This window comes from Schistocerca gregaria, chromosome X (assembly GCF_023897955.1).
Source record: "Schistocerca gregaria isolate iqSchGreg1 chromosome X, iqSchGreg1.2, whole genome shotgun sequence".
Lineage (NCBI taxonomy): Eukaryota > Metazoa > Arthropoda > Insecta > Orthoptera > Acrididae > Schistocerca > Schistocerca gregaria.
The window spans coordinates 650,088,612-650,107,862 of record NC_064931.1 but is presented as its reverse complement, the minus strand read 5'-3'; the positions used below and the strand labels follow the sequence as shown (position 1 = coordinate 650,107,862).

The following is a 19,251-nucleotide window of genomic DNA, read 5'->3' as shown; positions in this document are numbered from 1 at the left end:
TGTAAGAAAACCATCGAAAGCCTGAATCTAGATGGTCGGAAGGGAATTAATACTGCTGTCCTCCCGAAGGCCAGTTCAGTGTGCGATCTCTCTCGGTCTTCTGCCTAGCGACTTCATCACAGTTAAGAAAAGCTTTTAGATACTAACGAAACCCGAAATAAGAGTAACACATCACCTCAGACGGGTGCACCAGCATGTACACCAAGCACAGAATACAGTAACAAGTGCTGTCGACAAGGGATCTCAGATCGATTCCATATTCCTAGATTTCCAGAAGGCTTTTGATACCGTTCCTCACAAACGACTATTAATCAAATTGTGTGCATATGGAGTATCGTCTCAGTTGTGCGACTGGATTCGTGATTTCCTCTCAGAAAGGCCACAGTTCGTAGTGATAGACGGTAAATCATCGAGTAGAACAGAAGTGATATATGGCGTTCCGCAAGGTGGTGTCATAGGCTCTCTGCTGTTCCTGATTTATATAAATAATCTAGGTGATAATCTGAGCAGCCCCCTTAGATTTTTTGCGCTGACGCTGTAATTTGGCGTCTAGTAAAATCATCAGACTTACAAAATGATCTAGAGAGAATTTCTGTATGGGTCTAAAAGTGGTAATTAGCACTAAACAATGAAAAGTGCGAAGTCATCCACATGGATACTAAAAAAATCCGATAAATTTTGGGTATACGATAAATCGCACAAATCTAAGGGCTGTCAATTCGACTAAATACCTAGGAATTACAATTACGAGCAACTTAAATTGGAAAGACCAAATAGGTAATATTGTGGGGAAGGCGAAACAAAGACTGCACTTTGCTGGCAGAACACTTAGAAGACCCACTAAAGAGACAGCCTACATTACACTTGTCCGTCCTCTGCTGGATTATTGCTGCGTGGTATGGGATCCTTACCAGGTAGGATTGACGGAGGACTTCGAAAAAGTGCAAAGAATGGCAGCTTGTTTCGTGTTATCGTGCAATAGGGGTGAGAGAGTCACTGATATGATACGCGAGGTGGGGTGGTAGTTATTGAAACAAAGGCGATTTTTTTTACGGAGAGATCTATTTACGAAATTTCAATCACAAACTTTCCCTTCCGAATGCGTAAATATTTTGTTGACACCCACCTACGTAGGGAGAAATGATCATCATAATAAAATAAGAGAAATCAGAGCTCGAACGGAAAGATTTAGGTGTTCCTTTTTCCCACGCGCCATTCGAGAGTGGAATGGTAGAGAAGTAGTATGAAAATGGTTCGATGAACCCTCTGCCAGGCACTTAAGTGTGAATTGCATATTAAGCATGTAGATGTAGGCGGATGAAATCGTATTTACCAGCATCCTCATCACTGGAAGAAAAACACCAAATCATTAAACAGAAACACAAAACGGTGGGTCAAAAACCATTAGGACATCATTACCCGTGTAAACTGATGACTCCAAAGGAAACAAATCCAGGGAAATAAAGGAATTGGCCAGAGGAAACAAACCAGTCCCCCCTGTGAATGATTCAGTGATATACGTTTGCAGTCTTAGTAGAAAGAGAAAAACGTAGACATAGAACAACCTAAACAATAAACAGCCTTGATAGTATAGTGAAACATAAATGCGAAAAACTTCAACTAGCACAGAGAGGGCCATTGTGACTTTGTTCCCAACACACCCACTCACATTTAGAGGTACTAATACCCTTGTGCTAGGAGGTTACAGTCTCCACCAAAAGGCAAACTTACAGCGAAGAGGGCTAATGGTGGTGTACGCGTTTGTGTTGAACACATCACAGTTTGCTTTTCCCCTTCACAACCAACTTGCAAGCAATCGCTATAATAGTGTACTTGCAATACAAGGTAAATGCTATGTTTTCTATGCCTGCTTCCTAATGACACTGTAGAGATTCGCACGGGGCTCACAGTGTAGCTCCCCATCCGTTCATCTGTTGGAACGTTCACACTTATAATGTACGAAGCTAAGTCAATTATTATCCGCAATTTAATTACATGTTTATTTTGGTAGTACTGTCGTTTTACGTTGATGACGCATGCTTTGTTTATCTGTTGTTATATCTTTGCAATTTTCAAGCTGCTAGGTTAGTTCCGTTACCGCTGCCGTGCTGTTAATCATGGCTGCTCCGCTGTCTATTTGCACCAAAGAAGAACAACGCTCAGTGATCCGTTTTTTTGTGGTGGGAAGGCGTATCAGGGGCCGAAATTCATCGAAGACTTTCGGCACAGCACAGGAACAGTGTTTTGACACAACGTAGTGTTCACGAATGGATTGAAAAATTTCGAAATGGTCGCACAAGTGTTACGCACGATGAAGGAGCCGGACGACCGTTTACCGCCACAAATGAAGAAAGCATCGAGCGTTCACGTGAAATGATTCTCTTAGACGATTAACTATTGACGAAGTGGCACATCGTCTGCAAATTAGTCACGGTTCTGCCTACGAAATCATCCACAACAGACTTGTGTTTCATAATCTTTGTGCAAGATGGGTCCCAAAACAACTTACACAATTGCATAAAAAAACGCGCTTGGACATCTGAAAAAAAACACATGGATATCTGTGGTAACGAAGGGGAAAACTTCTTAGACATGATCATTAATCCAAATTTGCCGTGCAAGAAGAAGTTCAAGACCCAACCGTCCGCAGGAAAACAGTTGCTTACGGATTTTTGGGACGCACAAGGTCCAGTACTGGAACATTATAGGGAAAGAGACACAACAATAAACAGTGTACGTTGCAGTGAGATGCTTACTGCCAGGCTAAAGCCTGCAATTCGAAGGAAACGCCGAGGATTGCTGTCAACAGGTGTTGTGTTGTTGCACGACAATGCCCGTCCGCATACTGCTGCCTAAACTGCTGAAACGCTCCAGAAACTCAAATTTGAAGAACTGGGTCATCCTCCATATAGTCCCGATCTTGCCCCCTTCTGACTATACTTGTTTGGTCCACTCAAACAGGCATAAGGGGCCGTCGATTTACCTCGGACGAAGCAGTGAATGAAGCGGTGCATTCCTGGCTCGCAGCTCAATCGAGAACCTTCTTTTATGAGGGCATCAGGAAGCTTGTACAAAGATGGACCAAGTTCGTTGTACGAAAGGAGACTATGTCGAAAAAGGACCTTCTCGCAAGTTTCTTATTTGCTTACAATAAAATTTTATAACAACTTTGCGGACAATAATTGACTTATCCTCGTATTATGGAGCTCAGTTACAATGTTTCCAAGAGACAGAGCTGTTAAGAAGCTGAAGTTTTCAGAGGCCCTTTATGGTCGGGAGAACACAATTGGATACTGATACATGCTTCATCTCTACCAATTATCAGTTAGTATGTTCCTTGGCGAAGATCAGTGGACAATGGTCGACACGTTTCCCTCCAGTGATTCTTTCTCGATAAGGATACGCTAACCAGATCGAGTAGTGCCTGAAAATTAGGTGTCCAAATGAATGTTCAGCAAGGCTAATTGGGTGCTATACAGACAACCGGCTATAATAGCGTCCGAGATTGTGTGGCTCGCATAATGAATGGGATTCACCACCTCGCTGATGGCTCCATTACACTATCCTCATGCCTCCATTAAACTATCTTCAGGCCAAAGGCAATATTTTCCTCCGTGGAGTGAAGAGTGTAATTCAGCACTCAAGGACAGATGTGCAGCTATGCGAAGGTTCAAATGCCAGATAACCACAAAGACCCTTCCAGTGTTTCTGATGGTCAGGACAAAGGCCTTACAACCCACTGATGAGAACAATAATAGGCCATACCAAGCATTCACGGACAAAATCAATCATTCCTCTAGCGAAAATGTTTTGTTGACACCCACCTACATAGGGAGAAATGATCATCATAATAAAATAAGAGAAATCAGAGCTCGAACGGGAAGATTTAGGTGTTTCTTTTTCCCACGCGCCATTCGAGAGTGGAATGGTAGAGAAGTAATATGAAAATGCTTCGATGAACCCTCTGCCAGGCACTTAAGTGTGAATTGTGGAGTAACCATGTAGATGGAGATGTAGAACCATACGAGTATGAGAAACTTGTCAGAAGGAGTTCCAGAAATGGCAGCCAGAGACCTGTAGTAGCTATATTAAAAGAGGGTCGTCTTCAGACAACATCAAAGGAAATTAGTCGAAAACTGGTGGAACATTTGACCAAGAGTACCACCACTGGCTTCCTGGATACAGCATGCTGTTGTCTTGGATGATCATGGAGATAATGACGAGAAGGGGGAGGGCGAGGTTAAATTCAAAGCCAACAATTTCGAGTTTTGTAACTACTTCTTCTCCATCTGTGTGCCAATTTCAACACTGGCTGAGGCTCGTTATTCAGCACTCAGTTATAGCGGAACCAACCACAGCATACTGTGTATCTTGACTATAAATCAGAGGAAAGCATTCTAGATATTGTTAATGAAATATGGCGAGAAGTACAGCTTAGTTGGAATCAACAATACGCAGGTTATTATAACAGGTTACGTTAAATAATTTTAAATTTAAAGTCAGTTTGTAGTATATGCCCAACCTGGGCAATGCCGCAGTGTAGCGACACGTGGATGTTCGGTTATGGTGGATCGGTATCCACATCACAGGCAGCTGAGTCGGAGCCAACCACTTCCATGGGATGCACGGTTGCCAGACTCTCCAACAAAGAGTAGCTGTATGTGTGTGTGTATGTGTGTGTGGGGGGGGGGGGGGGCTTTTAACTGTTCTCGTCTTTTCAGTTTACCTGTTTTCTGTTTTATGAATGAAGGATAGTATTTTAAGTTTTAAATATTCATTGAGGATTCTGTACTTACGATAGCTTCTCAGTTTTTGTGGTTGCCATACCTAAGCAACGCACCGAGCGAGGTGGCGCAGTGGTTAAACACTAGACCCGCATTCGGGAGGACGACGGTTCAATTCCGCGTCCGGCCATCCTGATTTAGGTTTTCCGTGATTTCCCTAAATCGCTCCAGGCAAATGCCGGGATGGTTCCTTTCAAAGGGCACCGCCGACTTCCTTCTCCGTCCTTCCCTAATCCGATGAGACCGATGACCACGCTGTCTGGTCTCCTTCCCCAAAACAACCCAAACCACTAAGCAACGAGAGCAACATCTTGCAACAATACACGTTGACTGGTGGCACTGTTTAGCAGAATTCCACCTTCTTTCACCTCGGAAGGATCAGCACTAGACACAAGCATTCATTAAGAAAAAACATACGAGTATCAAAGTTAACAAATTGACGAAGACCTAATGACACAGATCTCGAAAAAACAAAAAAGGTAAGAAAAAATAAAAACATTTCATTTATTATAAAGCACGCGTGAATATATAAATCATTTCCTCTTGCAAATTTCTCCTCGATTACACAATATTCACTAACGTCAAAATCAGTGACTGACAAACTCCAATGTGCTTTTTACCAACAACGAATTTCGAATCCACATGAGCAGGAGTCGGTAAATGGGGTAGAATGCTCCAAACTTTTAGGTGTACATATTGATGAAAACTTGAACTGGAAGAAGCGTATTACTAAGCTTCTCAAACAATTAGGTTCAGCTACTTTTGCTTTTTGTACGATTACTAACATTGGAAACAAACGTATCAGCCTCCTGACATAGTTTGCATATTTCCACTCAATAATGTCTCACTTAATAATTTTGTGGGGTAACTCATCATTTAGAAAGGAAGTATTGATTACATAAAGACGAGCAGTAAGAACAATATGGGGTGTTCACCCACGAACGTCATGAAGCTACCTCTTCAGCGAGATAGGCATTTTAACTCCGCCGTCACAATACATATTTTCGCTAATGAAATTCGTCATAAGCAATGAATCACAATTTGCGAAGAATTATGTTGCACATACCTACAATACTAGAGGGAAAAGTGACCTTTATTACCCATTGTTAAAATTGTCTGTGGCTCAGAGAGGAGTTGAATACGCAGCAATAAAAATTGTTGATCATTTGTCCAACAGCATGAAATGTTGACAGGTAGCGAAGCAAGTTTTAACCCCATTTTAAAATCATTTCTCTTGAAGTAAAGTATAGTAGCATGAGTAGGAATAAGATGATAATGTGTTCGTTAATGTTAACACTAATCATGTATACGTATCCTGTAAAGTGACTCCTTCCATGTCATTTCCATAAAAGAATCGTTCAAATGATCTATGGAACATGTAACTAGCTAACTAATTAATTAAAACTAAGACTGCAAACAATGAATACGTATCGTAGAAACTATAAGACCACTCATCAAAGTCTGGTATTATGCACGGATAAAGTGTATTCTCAACTCCAAAGAGCAAATACTGATGAGTGACAGAAAATTAGCATTACTGACAATATTTTTTTAATGTGTACCCCCATTCTTATTAACTAGCTAATAGTAACGATTCTCCTTTGAGTTCATCATTAACTTAAAGCAAGAACAGTTGCGAGCCAGTGATCGAACCGTGTGGGAATCCCATTGTAATTTCTCCCTTTGTACATTATGTGACGTCTTTCTTTATATTACTCGAATAGCCTCGGTGTATTATACTGCTACGACCTTTTATTCAGTAACCATCTCGAAATAAATATTTTTACTAATGTTAGTGCAATGATCTTCGGCCAAGCTAGTCATACACATGCTGTTACTATATTTAGTGAAATACTGAAAATTGTAACCCCAAGATCATACAACTTTTGGCCGTTGGTGCAGATGTCAAACATAGCTATCCATCAAACATTGTTCCTTGGAGAGCATCGCACATTAGCTGCATGTTCTGGAAGGGAAAGAATTTTTTTTTTTTGCTTCGTACCTAAAAATTATTGCATTAGTATTAAGGATAACGCTATCCATAATCCGACTGTTGTTTTTCAGGTGGGCGTTCGTCTGCGCATGAGACGACAGTTTATACGGAGGTTTGTGTCGGCGCCGTCACTTCCGGTCTGTGAGCGAGAATGTGCCGAAGCGAGAGACTTCATCTGCCGGGCGTTCAACTTCAGGTAATGAAAATTTTCTCCTTTAGTAAATTCTAGAATTTGGAGAAGCTACTAAATACATTTACTTACTGTTAACCACTAGCAGTGACAGCCTAACAGTGTAGTTACCGGTAACATTACCTACTTACAACGCAAGCCACCTTAAGGTATCTGGTGGAGGGTGCTTTATGTACCACTATTACTTTCACCCCCTCTCCCTTTTTTTATTCCAGTCGCGAATGTTTCACGGGAAGAATGGTTTCCTTGAGCCTCAATTTGGGCTCAAATCTCTCTAATTTTATTTTCATGGTCTTGGTGCAAAAAATTCAGGATGTCCAGCGAAAAAGTTCTCGTTCTCAAAACTAAATTAATATCTCGAAAATTAAGATCGAGAGACGAGTGCAACAAAATGTATGTTCACTGTGAAAGCTGTAAGAATTTTAAACAAAAGTTATATGGAAATTTCGAAATTGTTCGAAAAGCTGCTAACAGATGGCGATGGACGCTGCGCAGCAGTCTTTGCAATCACATCGCAATCTTTTCGATACGTGGATCACTCGCAATATCGAGGTGGCTCAAAAGAACAATTAAATTTGCCATCACATCTTGTAGTGTGATAACGGAAGTTGATTCAGGGGCCACACAGCTCGTACAGAGTGGTGATGTGGTTCCGCTCGACAGTGTCTTTCAACGTGCCTCACAAGAAGCAGTCATAAGAGGTCAGATCGGGTGAATATGGAGGCCAATCCATCCCTGCGCCAGAAAATTTACTATAATCCAACACAGTGGCTCTATTCCCGAAGAATTCATCGAGAAAACGAAGCGCCTGTTCGGCGCGATGTGGTCTGACCCCATCTCGCATGAACCATTCAATACCTTGTCTATCCTCCAGTGCCAGCAGCTTTATGGCAACAAAGTTGCAACGTAACATTCAACAGTGATCGATTACCATACGAAAAAAGGGACAATAATGCAGATGGAGCATACCGAAGTCCAAACAATTACAGTAGTATCTCTACACACAAAAGGGGATTTTCTGAAGCCTAAAATCACCAGTCCTGTTTATTCACGGCTCCATTCAGATGGAAGTGGGTTTCATCTGTGAACTAGATGCAGCCAACATCAAATTCCTAATTATCACTCCTTTTGAGAACCTGGTTCGCAGAGTCAGCCCTCTGTCGTACATATCGTACAGGTATGGCCTGGTGGCTTTTGATTTTGAATGAGAACATGAGTAGATTCTGTCTCAGTATCTTTTGCATCCTGGAACGCTTCAAACCGGTCTCTCTTGCAATTCTTCGGACGGATTTCCTTGGATTTTGCTGAATAGCCCCAGATTCTATGGTGACATATTCAGGAATAACTAGACTTTGTCTGCAACGCACATTCCCCGCCAGATTATTAGCCATGCAACCTATCTGTTGGAATGTGGCAAAGAGCTTGCGAATGGTTTTCGCATCGGGCCGCCATGGAACATTACATCGTGTTTGAAAACAGCGCCTTGTTCTAAACTGTGGCCTTCCAGTGCCATAAAAACACGTTGCGCAGTGGAATACTTGATTTCACCCTCTTCCTTCGGCAAACTAACCTCTTCCGTTTTAACGGTGGAACTAACGTGCTGTGGCGCACTATTTATCGGGTTGTGATTACAGCGCTATCTGTTAGCAGCTTTTGAAACTATTTATAAACTTCTTTACAACCTGTATAGAATTCTCGCAGCTTTCACAATAAGCATATCGTTTATTGCACTCGTCTATTGATCTCAGTTTTCGAGACATTTAAATCTGAAATAAGGACTCCTTCGCTGGACATTGGACGAAACAATATATTTGTTGACTCTTCTAGGAACGTATGCTCCCAGAACACTGACAGTAAACCACACCGTGATGCAGAACGTCTCTCTTGCAGCATCTACCATGGGGTCGGTTGATCATCTCCAAGGCACTTTCTTCCTTACTAAATGAACCCGTAACGAAACGTGCTGCTCTTTACTGTTTTGTACAGATCCCATATTGATGAGCGGCATTCAAGTATTGCTGCTGCGAGGACTTGTAAAACACTTCTTTTGCTGACGGACTACATTACCTGAAGATCCTTCCACTGAATCTCAGTCTGGCATCTGCCTTCCCTGCGACTACTTTCATGTATTCGTTTAATTTAAAGCGCTCCTACGAATAGATATTTTATGGAAATAACTGCTTCCAGTGACTGTCCTGCAATCGCGTAATCATACAATAATCAGGGCCCGTTTGAGGCACAAGCGAGACAAGCCGCTTCTTGGGGCACCAAGCTGAAAGGGGCGTCCAAGTGCAAGATATGCTTACAGTGCGTAACACATTTAGTAGAGAAAACTGACGCGGGCGAAAATACGCAAGGGAAAGAGAGGGAGGGAGGTTGGGGGGGGGGGGGGGGGCGCCAAATGGTAAGTCTTTTGTGTAGAAAAATGTTATCGAACCGGCCGTGACAATAATGGGTCTTTGTGTGTATCTATACGCAGTACGTTACATTTGTTTGTGTTCGTGGTCAAGAACTACTCCCTAGAGCCAGGCTGTTCCAACCGAGCTCCAGGGAGCCGTAGCGCTCCGGAGCGCTCACTGCGGCAGCTCGGAGCCGGCGTGGAGGGGGAAAGGGTACTCACTGCCCGCTGGCCGCATGCAGCCGCAACTGACACAATCATCCGTGTTCAATGACAGCTATGACTAGCCGCGGGAGCCCTGTACATTGGAGCATACCTTTCCATTCACTGAGAGGGATGGTCGTCTGCAGTGTCTTGTATGTCATAAAGTATTTAATTCTGCGAAGAGGTACAATATACGACGACATTATACACGTCTTCACGCAGCGCACTACGATCAGGTAGAAGGCGTTGCACGCAGAGAACTGGTAGCCAGGCTTAAGAACGACATACCAGGAGACGTAAGTTTAAAAACGGTTTCGTAATACGGAGGGTATCAAAACGTGCAACATAATTCGTGTTCTGTAATGCGTTTATAATTTTCAGGTGAACGAGAGCGGAGAAAACACTACTGAATCTGCAATTCGAGCAAGCTGCAGGGTCGCTCACATCATTGCGACAAGTGGCAAGCCGTTTTCGGTGGGACCACTCGTAAAATCGTGAATGGTAGCAGTTGTAGAATGTTTGTTTCCAGGGGAGGTGCAGGGAATTGAAGGGGTTTGCTTGTCAAAGCAAACAATGTCTCGTCGAATCCTGGACATGGCAGTGGATTTAGAGACACAGCTCACGAAAAAGGAGCAGAGCTTTGTTGCATTTTCGCTAGCGCTTGATGAAAGCACCGCACATGCTGAGCTTGCAGTCTTTATTTATTTCCTGAACATCGTATTTCCTGGTGTAGCATGTCACCACGTCTTAGCAACTAAAGTATGAGATTGTCGATCTTGTAAGACGCAGCTGGCACATCAAAACGCTTGTCTTGCCGCCTGCCTCAGCCAGCCGTGCCACGTGCCGGCGTACCGGCCCACTTGAATGGTCACAGCGAGCGACACGGCTCCCAGGAGCAGGGAGCGCTCCGCGGCTCACAACGGAGCCGACGAGCTGGAACAGCCTGCTCTACACCAAGGAGCGATCACCTGCAGATCTTCCTGCATGTCGGTACAATTAACTTCTCTTTATAAAACAGAATCATCCGTCAAAAGCCCCAGGAAACTTCCGAAGTTGTCTACTATGTCATTTACATATTATGAAAAGTAATGGACCTGCGTATAACGTTCCCTTGGAGTACTCCTGAAGTTAATTTTACGTCTGAGCATTTCTCTCCATTGAGAGTGACACGCTGTTTTCTGTTTGCTAGAAACTCTTCAGTCCAACCACAAACTTGAAATGATAATTAAATCAAGACCCTAAGCTGTCGACAGGCGTTGATATACATCAATTGGGACCGTTGAAAATCTGTGCCCCGACCGGCACTCGAACCGGGGATCTCCTGCTTACATGGCAGACGATCCTTCTGAGCCACCGAGGGCACAGAGTATAGTGCGACTTCAGGGATTTATCCCTTGCACGCTCCCTGTCGGACCCACATTCCGAACTTAGTGTCCACACACTACATTCGTAGTGCCCCTGCCCATTATACTCATTACCATTGGCAGACAATCTTACCGAGTCCCATAAGAGTTCGGGCAATGCATGTGCATCCAGGTCAATGGCCGGTTATCCTGAACTATACGAAGATGGTCCGAAAGAACAGATACCATCTTCATATAATCTCAAAGTTGGTCTTATATTCCGTACGCTCGTATTTTGTTCAGTAGGCGGCAGTGCGAAACTGATCGAATGCCTTCAAGTGAAGGAACACGGCATCTACCTGGGCGCCGGTTTCCACCACCATCTGGATCTCATGGACGAAGAGAATGAGCTAGCACAAGGTCGTCATTTTTAGAACCCATGTTGACTTCTATAGAGGAAGTTTTCGGTTTCCAGAAATGTCATAATACATGAGCATAAAACGCGTTCCATAATTTTACAACAAACCGACGTCGGGGGTATAGGTGTATAGTTTTGTGCATCTTTCGACGACCCTTCTTGAAAATGGAAATGACCTATACTTTTTTTCCAATCATCAGGAATACTTCACTCCTCCACTGGCCTTCTCTCTGTTGAGCGATTTCAGTTGCTTTTCTATCTCTTGATCACTTATTTCGATATCAGCTATTTTCTCATTCGTGCGCCAATTTAAATGAAGTACCACAGTGTGATCTTCTATGAAACAGTTTTGCTAAACACTTTCAGTATTTCGGCCGTTTCTGTGTCGTCATCCGTTTCAGTACCATTGTGGTCATAGAGTGTCCGGACAGATGGCTTCAATCGTTTTACTGATTAAACATAAAATCAAAACTGCTTGGGATTTTCTGTCAAGTCGGTAGAGAGAATTTTACTTTCGAAATCGTTGAACGCTTCACGCATTGCTCTCCTCACACTAATTTTGACCTCGTTTAATTTTTGTGTGCTAGGTTTTAGCTACGTTGAACTGTACAATGAAATTCTCTTATCTTTCGTAGTAGCTTTCCAACACGATGGCGGGTCTTGTCAATCTCCCCCAACTTTGATTGGTACGTGATCTGTCTAAAGTGTATTGTATAATGCACTTGAACTTTGTTCATTGATTCTCAGCCTTATTAGTGTTGGAGATGAAAATTTCACGCTGAACGCTCAGGCAATCTGTTTCCTGTCGCTCTTGCTGAACAGAAAGCTCTTCCTACCTTTCTGTGCATTCCTAATTACGGTCGTAATCAGTGATGCTGTAACGCCTTTGATCACTGATTCACTGTTTCTGTGCTGAGTTGGAAAGTTGGGGTCTGTTTGTCACCACGCATTTAATATATTCCATTCACGAGTCGTTCTCTGATTAACTTCTCAAGGCAATTTTTGGAGAAAGCATTTAGGACAATTTCACGCAATTCCCTACCCCTTTACCTGCTATAATTATTTGAGTCTCCCAGGCTATAGCGTCCGCAGCTCGCGGTAGCGTTCTTGCTTCCCGAGCACGGAATCCCGGGTTCGATTCACGGCGGGGTCACATACCTCGAGATGACTGCGTGTTGTGTCATCTTCATCATCATCATTCATCCCCTTTACGGTCGGAGGAAGCAATGGCAAACCACCTCCGCTAGGACCTTGCCTAGTACAGCGGTGCGGATCTCCCGCATCGTCCCCTACGCTCTGTGAAGGAGTATGGGACTTCATCAACATCAGTCTATAGCTGGTAAGTTGAATTCTTCACCTAATACTGCAAAAAGCAGGTTGGAGGACATAATCTATTGTGGCTGTTAGTTTCTGAAATAATATCAACAAGGAGCAGGAATAAAATGCACGGAGCAAAAGATTATTTTCAACTTACATAGAAACCAGACGGTAGCTATAACTTGAAGGGCGTGAAAGGAAAGTAGGAGCGAAAGGAGTGAGACATGGTTGTAGCTTATTCAATCTGTACATTACGCTTACAATAAATAAAACCAAAGAGAAATTTGGAGGTTTAATTAAAGTTCAAGGAGAAGAAATAAAAAGTTAGATGCTCGCTCATGACAGTATAATTCTATCAGAGAGCAAACGACTTGGAAGAGCAGATGAACTGAATGGATGCTGTCTTGGAACAAGAATATAAGATGAACATCAACCAAGGCAAAACAGGGGTAGTGAAATGTAGTCGAATTAAATCAGGTGATACTGAAGGAATTAGATAAGGAGATGTGATACAAAGAGTAGTAGAAGAGTTTTACTATTTGGGCAGAAAAATAACTGACGATGATCGATGCAGAGAGGTTGTAAAAAGCACACTGCCTAAAGCATGGAAAGCATTTCTGAAAAAAAAAGGAATTTGTTAACATCTAATATAAACTGAAGTGTTAGCAAGTGTTTTCTGAATGCTGTTCAAGTTGTATATTAATGGCCTTGAGGGCAGTATTAATAGTAACCTCAGACTTTTTGCAGATAATGGAGCTATGTATAATAAAGCACATTCTGAAAGAAGCTGCACAAATATTCAGTCAGATCTTTATAAGATTTCAGAGAGGATCAAAGATTGGCCATTAGCTTTAAATGTTCACAAATGTAGAAGTGTGCACTTCAGAAAAAGAAAAAACGTTGTTTCCTATGACTATAATTTCTGTAAATCAAAGTTGGAATCGGTCAGCTCATACATATATCTAACCTAAGGACATCACACACATCCATGCCCGAGGCAGGATTCGAACCTGCGACCGTAGCAGTCGCACGGTTCCGGACTGCGCGCTTAGAACCGCGAGACCACCGCGGCCGGCTAAGCAGTTTATACAAGAAGCTTTTGAAATGTGGTTCCAAAGAAGAACGATGAAGTTTGGGTGAGTAGATCGTATAACTAATGAGGAGGCATTGAAGAGAACTGGGGAGAAAAGAAATTTGTGGTACTATCTGGCTATAAAGCCTAGTTTACATGACGACACTGTCTTGCGCCAGTCGTTGCATGCAACGAATTGCACGCCAGTGATTTCGTGTATGTCCTTAGACACGGCGCCACCAGTGTGCACTTCAGTTTCGTCATTTTGTAAGTGCCATAACCGTGCGTAACATGAAAGTTTTGGCAGCTGTACTAGTTGTCAGGAGTTAATGCTTTTTTTAGGAAATCACTGCATAAGACAAGACATTTTAAAAAAATAAGAAATGTGTTTGGGTTCGTAGCTGTATAAACGAAAGACGTCAGCTCAGTTGGTCAGCGACCGCGCTGAAAGAAATTGTACTGGAAGACCATATAAGTTATTTTATTTTTTTAACTACAATTTTTGAACGTAAAGCAATTGTGTGACACCCTAAATAAATTAATACTGAATTCAGATTTCCAGAATTCTGTAAGCTTTTCTCCCGTGAACTATTTTTCTTAAAAAAGAATCCGCCAACTGGTACCACGGAATTTTAGTCTTCTAGACGTCGGCTGTTCTGCAGCCAGATGTTTTGTCGCGTGTATTTTTCTTAATTCGTTTTTGTATTTACTCCTATAATTTTAATTGAGTGGATTTTGCTCTACAGCTCATATATGTGGAGATCGAGTATGCCAGTCTCAAGCACAGCAACAACTCGCTACTTGTTTTTGTAGTCAACATCATTACAGTCCTACAGAACATCTATGCACAGCACTTATAGTCTTATACCGATAACAGGAACAGTTTCCTTCGTTCACTACTTCATATTTCACTTTGTTTACCCTCTACCTACACACCTAACCTCAATACTCATGCAACTAGTGTCGCCAAAGTTGGAACAAACCGAAAATCTTTAGTTTCACAATGAGTTGCGCAAACGTGCTTCGCGCATGCGCACTGGCTGGTAACCCAGTGTCGTCGTATAAACTAGGCTTAAGAAGCCGGTGGTTGATTCTTGGCATTCTGAGACATCAAGGAATCATCAATTTAGTACTGAAGGGAAGTGTGTGTGTATGAGGGGGAGAAGGGAGGGGGCTTTTAATTGTAGAGGGAGATCAAGAGATGAATGCAGTCGGCATATTCAAATGTATGTAGGCTGCAGTAATTATTCGAAGATGAAGAGGCTTGTATAGAACAGAGTAGCGTGGAGACCTGCATCAAACAGGTCTTGAAACTGAAGACCGCAACAACGACAGCAATCAATACTGGCAGAGAACTAGTTCGATGATGTGTGAGTTTTTTCTCAGTGATTCAGACAGGTTAACCGGTACCCTTTACAAAAATAACATATTTTCTTGCAGTGAACAAACATTCAGCTACTCTTAGATATTTTACTGTTGCCACTGTTTGTAGTGATTTATTATTGTAGGGTAAACAGCCTATTTATGTGCAGTATGTTACATTTACTCATGTTGAGGGTCGCTACACCAAGCGTGTGTCTTCTGCAGGTTTTCCTTCATTTCGTTACAGACTTGTGGTTCCAAGCATCATGGAAACTTGCGGTCTCCAAAAAGATCGTAATGCTCAAGCATAGAACGCGGTCTATAATTGTGCAACAGATTGGCAACAGCTATATAGGGCTATATTCATGTGCATCTGTTCAAAGATATGTTTGGAAATGGGAATAACACACACCATTTTTCCATCGCTTGTAATGCTTCCTTGCTCTAGCAACCTACGATAAACTGCTTCTAGAAGGATAGCAAGTTCTTTTGAGTACGCTATATAGAGTACGGATCCAGTTGCCTTTCCTTTGATGAGCGAATATAAGTGATTTTCTATTCAGCCATCACTTCTCTCTATATCTCATTTCGGCCTTCATCCAATGACTGAAACTACGATCAGTACGGTACTACGATCTTCTACAGTGAAGCAGTTTGGGAATAGCGAATTCAGTATTTCAGGCTTCTGTCTGCAATCTTTATCCTGCATACCAGTGAGATCACATAGCGCCTGTGTGCAATTCGTTAACTAAAGCTGGTCAGTTGACAGAAGGGGTAGCGAGGAGCAGATGAGCCAAGCCCGGCCTCCATATAAGAATGTCAAGGGGTGAGGAGCCGTGTAAGGTGAACACGCCACGCCCGTCAGTCGCAGTTCAGGCGCCTTAACCTGTGCTGCATACTTTAGAGGCAGTAGATGTTAAACACGGAGGTAAAAACCGCTTAAATGTTATTCGTAATCGAAACTGAAACTGTTATGCATGTGGATGTCTTAAATACACTGATCAGCCAAAACCCTATGACGACCGACCTACTATCGATATAAACCCGTCCAGGCGATAGCAGCGTCACCTAGTGAGGGATGACTGCTAGTCAGACACACACGGTGCATGAAGTATCAGTGAGTGTGCTGTCCATGTGTAGAATGTAGATAGTGTCGGAAGATTCATGCGGCTTTTCGAGGATGATGCTGTAGTATACAGAGAAGTTGCAGCATTAGAAACTTGCAGCGAAATGCAGGAAGATCTGCAGCTGGTAGGCACTTGGTGCAGGGAGTGGCAACTGACCCTTAACATAGACAAATGTAATGTATTGCGAATACATAAAAAGAAGTATCATTTATTGTATAATTATATGCTAGCGGAACAAACACTGGTATCAGTTACTTCTGTAAAATATCTGGGAGTATGCGTACGGAACGATTTGAAGAGGAATGATCATATAAAATTAATTGTTGGTAAGGCGGGTGCCAGGTTGAGATTCACTGGGAGAGTCCTTAGAAAATGTAGTCCGTCAACAAAGGAGGTGGCTTACAAAACACTCGTCCAACCAAAAACCGCTTAAATGTTATTCGTAATCGAAACTGAAACTGTTATGCATGTGGATGTCTTAAATACACTGATCAGCCAAAACCCTATGACCACCGACCTACTATCGATATAAACCCGTCCAGGCTATAGCAGCGTCACCTAGTGAGGAATGACTGCTAGTCAGGTCTGGTTGATAGAGGAGATAGAGAAGTTCCAAAGAAGGGCGGCGCGTTTCGTCACAGGGTTATTTGGTAAGCGTGATAGCGTTACGGAGATGTTTAGCAAACTCAAGTGGCAGACTCTGCAAGAGGGGCGCTATGCATCGCGGTGTAGCTTGCTGTCCAGGTTTCGAGAGGGTGCGTTTCTGGATGAGGTATCGAATATATTGCTTCCCACTACTTATACCTCCTGAAGAGATCACGAATGTAAAATTAGAGAGATTCGAGCGAGCACGGAGGCTTTCCGGCAGTCGTTCTTCCCGCGAACCATACGCGACTGGAACAGGAAAGGGAGGTAATGACAGTGACACGTAAAGTGCCCTCCGCCACACACCGTTGGGTGGCTTGCGGAGTATAAATGTAGATGGAGATGTAGTTGGAGAAGGCATGCGTTCTATCTGAGTTTGACAGAGGGCAGATACTGATGGCCCAGAGGCTCGACACGTGCATTTCGGAAACTGCACCACTTGTTGGGTGTTTGAGGATTGCTGTGATGAGTGTCTTCAACACGCGGTGAAACCATGTCCAGACGTCGTGGGGTTGGGCACCTCATTACAGATGTCAGACGTCGTAGGCTGGGCAGACTGGCAAAAGAGGACAGGCGGCGAACTGTAGCGGAACTAACATCAGACTTTAATGCTGGGCAGAGTACAAGTGTGTCTGAACACACAATGCACCAAACGCTCCTAACCATGGGTCTCTGCAGTTGACGACCCATGCATGTGCCAATGCTACCACGACATCGGCAACTACGAGTGAAATGAGTGTGACACCATCGGCACTGGACATTGCCATAGTGGCAGAGCGTAGCACGCTCTGATGAATCCCGGTACCTTCTTCATAGTGCCGATTGGAGGGCGTGTATCTATCGTCTTTGACGGGAACAGCTCCCTGACACCTGTACGGCGGGATGGAGACAAGCTGGTGGTGGTTCCATTATGCTCTGGGGAACATTCACGTAGACATCCATGAGTCCAGTAGACCTCGTGCCAGGCACCATTACGGCAAAGGAGTATCGTACACTGGTTGCAGATCACGAACTTCCCTTCATTACGATCACGTTTCCCGATGGCAGTGGCATATTTCAGTAAGATAAATGTGCCATGTCACAAGGTCAGGAGTGTGATAGAGTGGTTCGAGGAACCCAGTGGCGAGTTCCAATTGATGTGCTGGCTCCCCAAATCGCCAGATCTTAACCTGATTAAACACATCTGTGATGTGATTGAATCTAGCATCAGAGCTCATCAACACCCTCCCTGGAATTTACGGGAATTAGGTGACTTGTGTGTACAGATGTGGTACCGACTTCTTACAGCGACCTACCAAGGCCTCACTGCTTCTGTTAAATCACTTCATAAGAGGAAGTCTTCCGCTCCAAACTGTATACCAATTAGGTTCCTTTCAGAATATGCTGATACAATAGCTCAATGTGTAACAATCATATACAACCGCTCGCTCGACGAAAGCTCCGTGCCCAAAGACAGAAAAGTTGCACAGGTCGCACCAATATTCAAGAGAGGTGGTAGGAGTAATCCAGCAAATTTCAGGGCCCATATCATTAAGGTCGATATGCAGCAGGATTTTGGAACATTTATTGTGTTCCAACATTATGAATTACCTCAAAGAGAGTGGTCAATTGACACATAGTAAACACCGATTTAGAAAACATCGGTCTTGTGAAACCCAACTAACTCTTTATTCACACGAAGTGTTGAGTGCTATTGGCAAGGATTTTCAAACTGATTCCGTAAATCTAGATTTCAAAAAGCCTTTCGACACTGTACCACACAAGCGGCTTGTAGCGAAATTGCGTTCTTATGGAATATCGTCTCAGTTATGTGACTAGATTCGTGATTTCCTGTCAAAGAGATCACACTTCGTAGTAATTGGCGAAACGTCATAGAGCAAAACAGAAGTGATTTCTGGCGTTCCCCAAGGTAGTGTTATTGTTCTTTATCTATATAAACGATTTAAGAGACAGACTGAGCAGTCGTCTTAGGATGTTTGCAGATCATTCTATCGTCTAGTAAAGTCATCAGAATATCAAAACAAATAGTAAAACAATTTAGGAAATATATCTGTAAGGTGCGAAAATTGGCAGTTGATCCTAAATAATGAAAAGCGTGAGGTCATCCACATGAGTGCTACAAGGAATCCGCTAAACTTCAGTTACACGATAAATCAATCAAATCTGAAGGCCGTAAATTCTGGTAAGTACCCAGGAATTACCATTGTGATCAACTTGAATTGGAAAAAACAAATAGAAAATGTTGTGGGGAAGGCAAACCAAAGACAGCGTTTTATTGGCAGAACCGTAACACATCTGCTAAAGAGATTGCCTACACTACGCTTGTCTGTCCTCTTTTGGAGTACTGCTGCGCGGTCTGGGATCCTTATCAGATAAGATTGACGGAGACCGCAAAGCA

The 19,251-nt window shown here is 43.0% G+C and overlaps 1 protein-coding gene across 1 annotated transcript in view; it reads left to right on the top strand.

Moving 5' to 3' along the window:
- The window catches only part of LOC126298861 (uncharacterized), a 148,615-nt gene that overhangs the window by 86,770 nt on the left and 42,594 nt on the right, over positions 1–19,251 (top strand). The window contains exon 11 of the mRNA XM_049990370.1: positions 6,849–6,973. Within this exon, the coding sequence (XP_049846327.1) occupies positions 6,849–6,973 (125 nt within the window). The remainder of the gene's footprint in view (positions 1–6,848; positions 6,974–19,251) is intronic.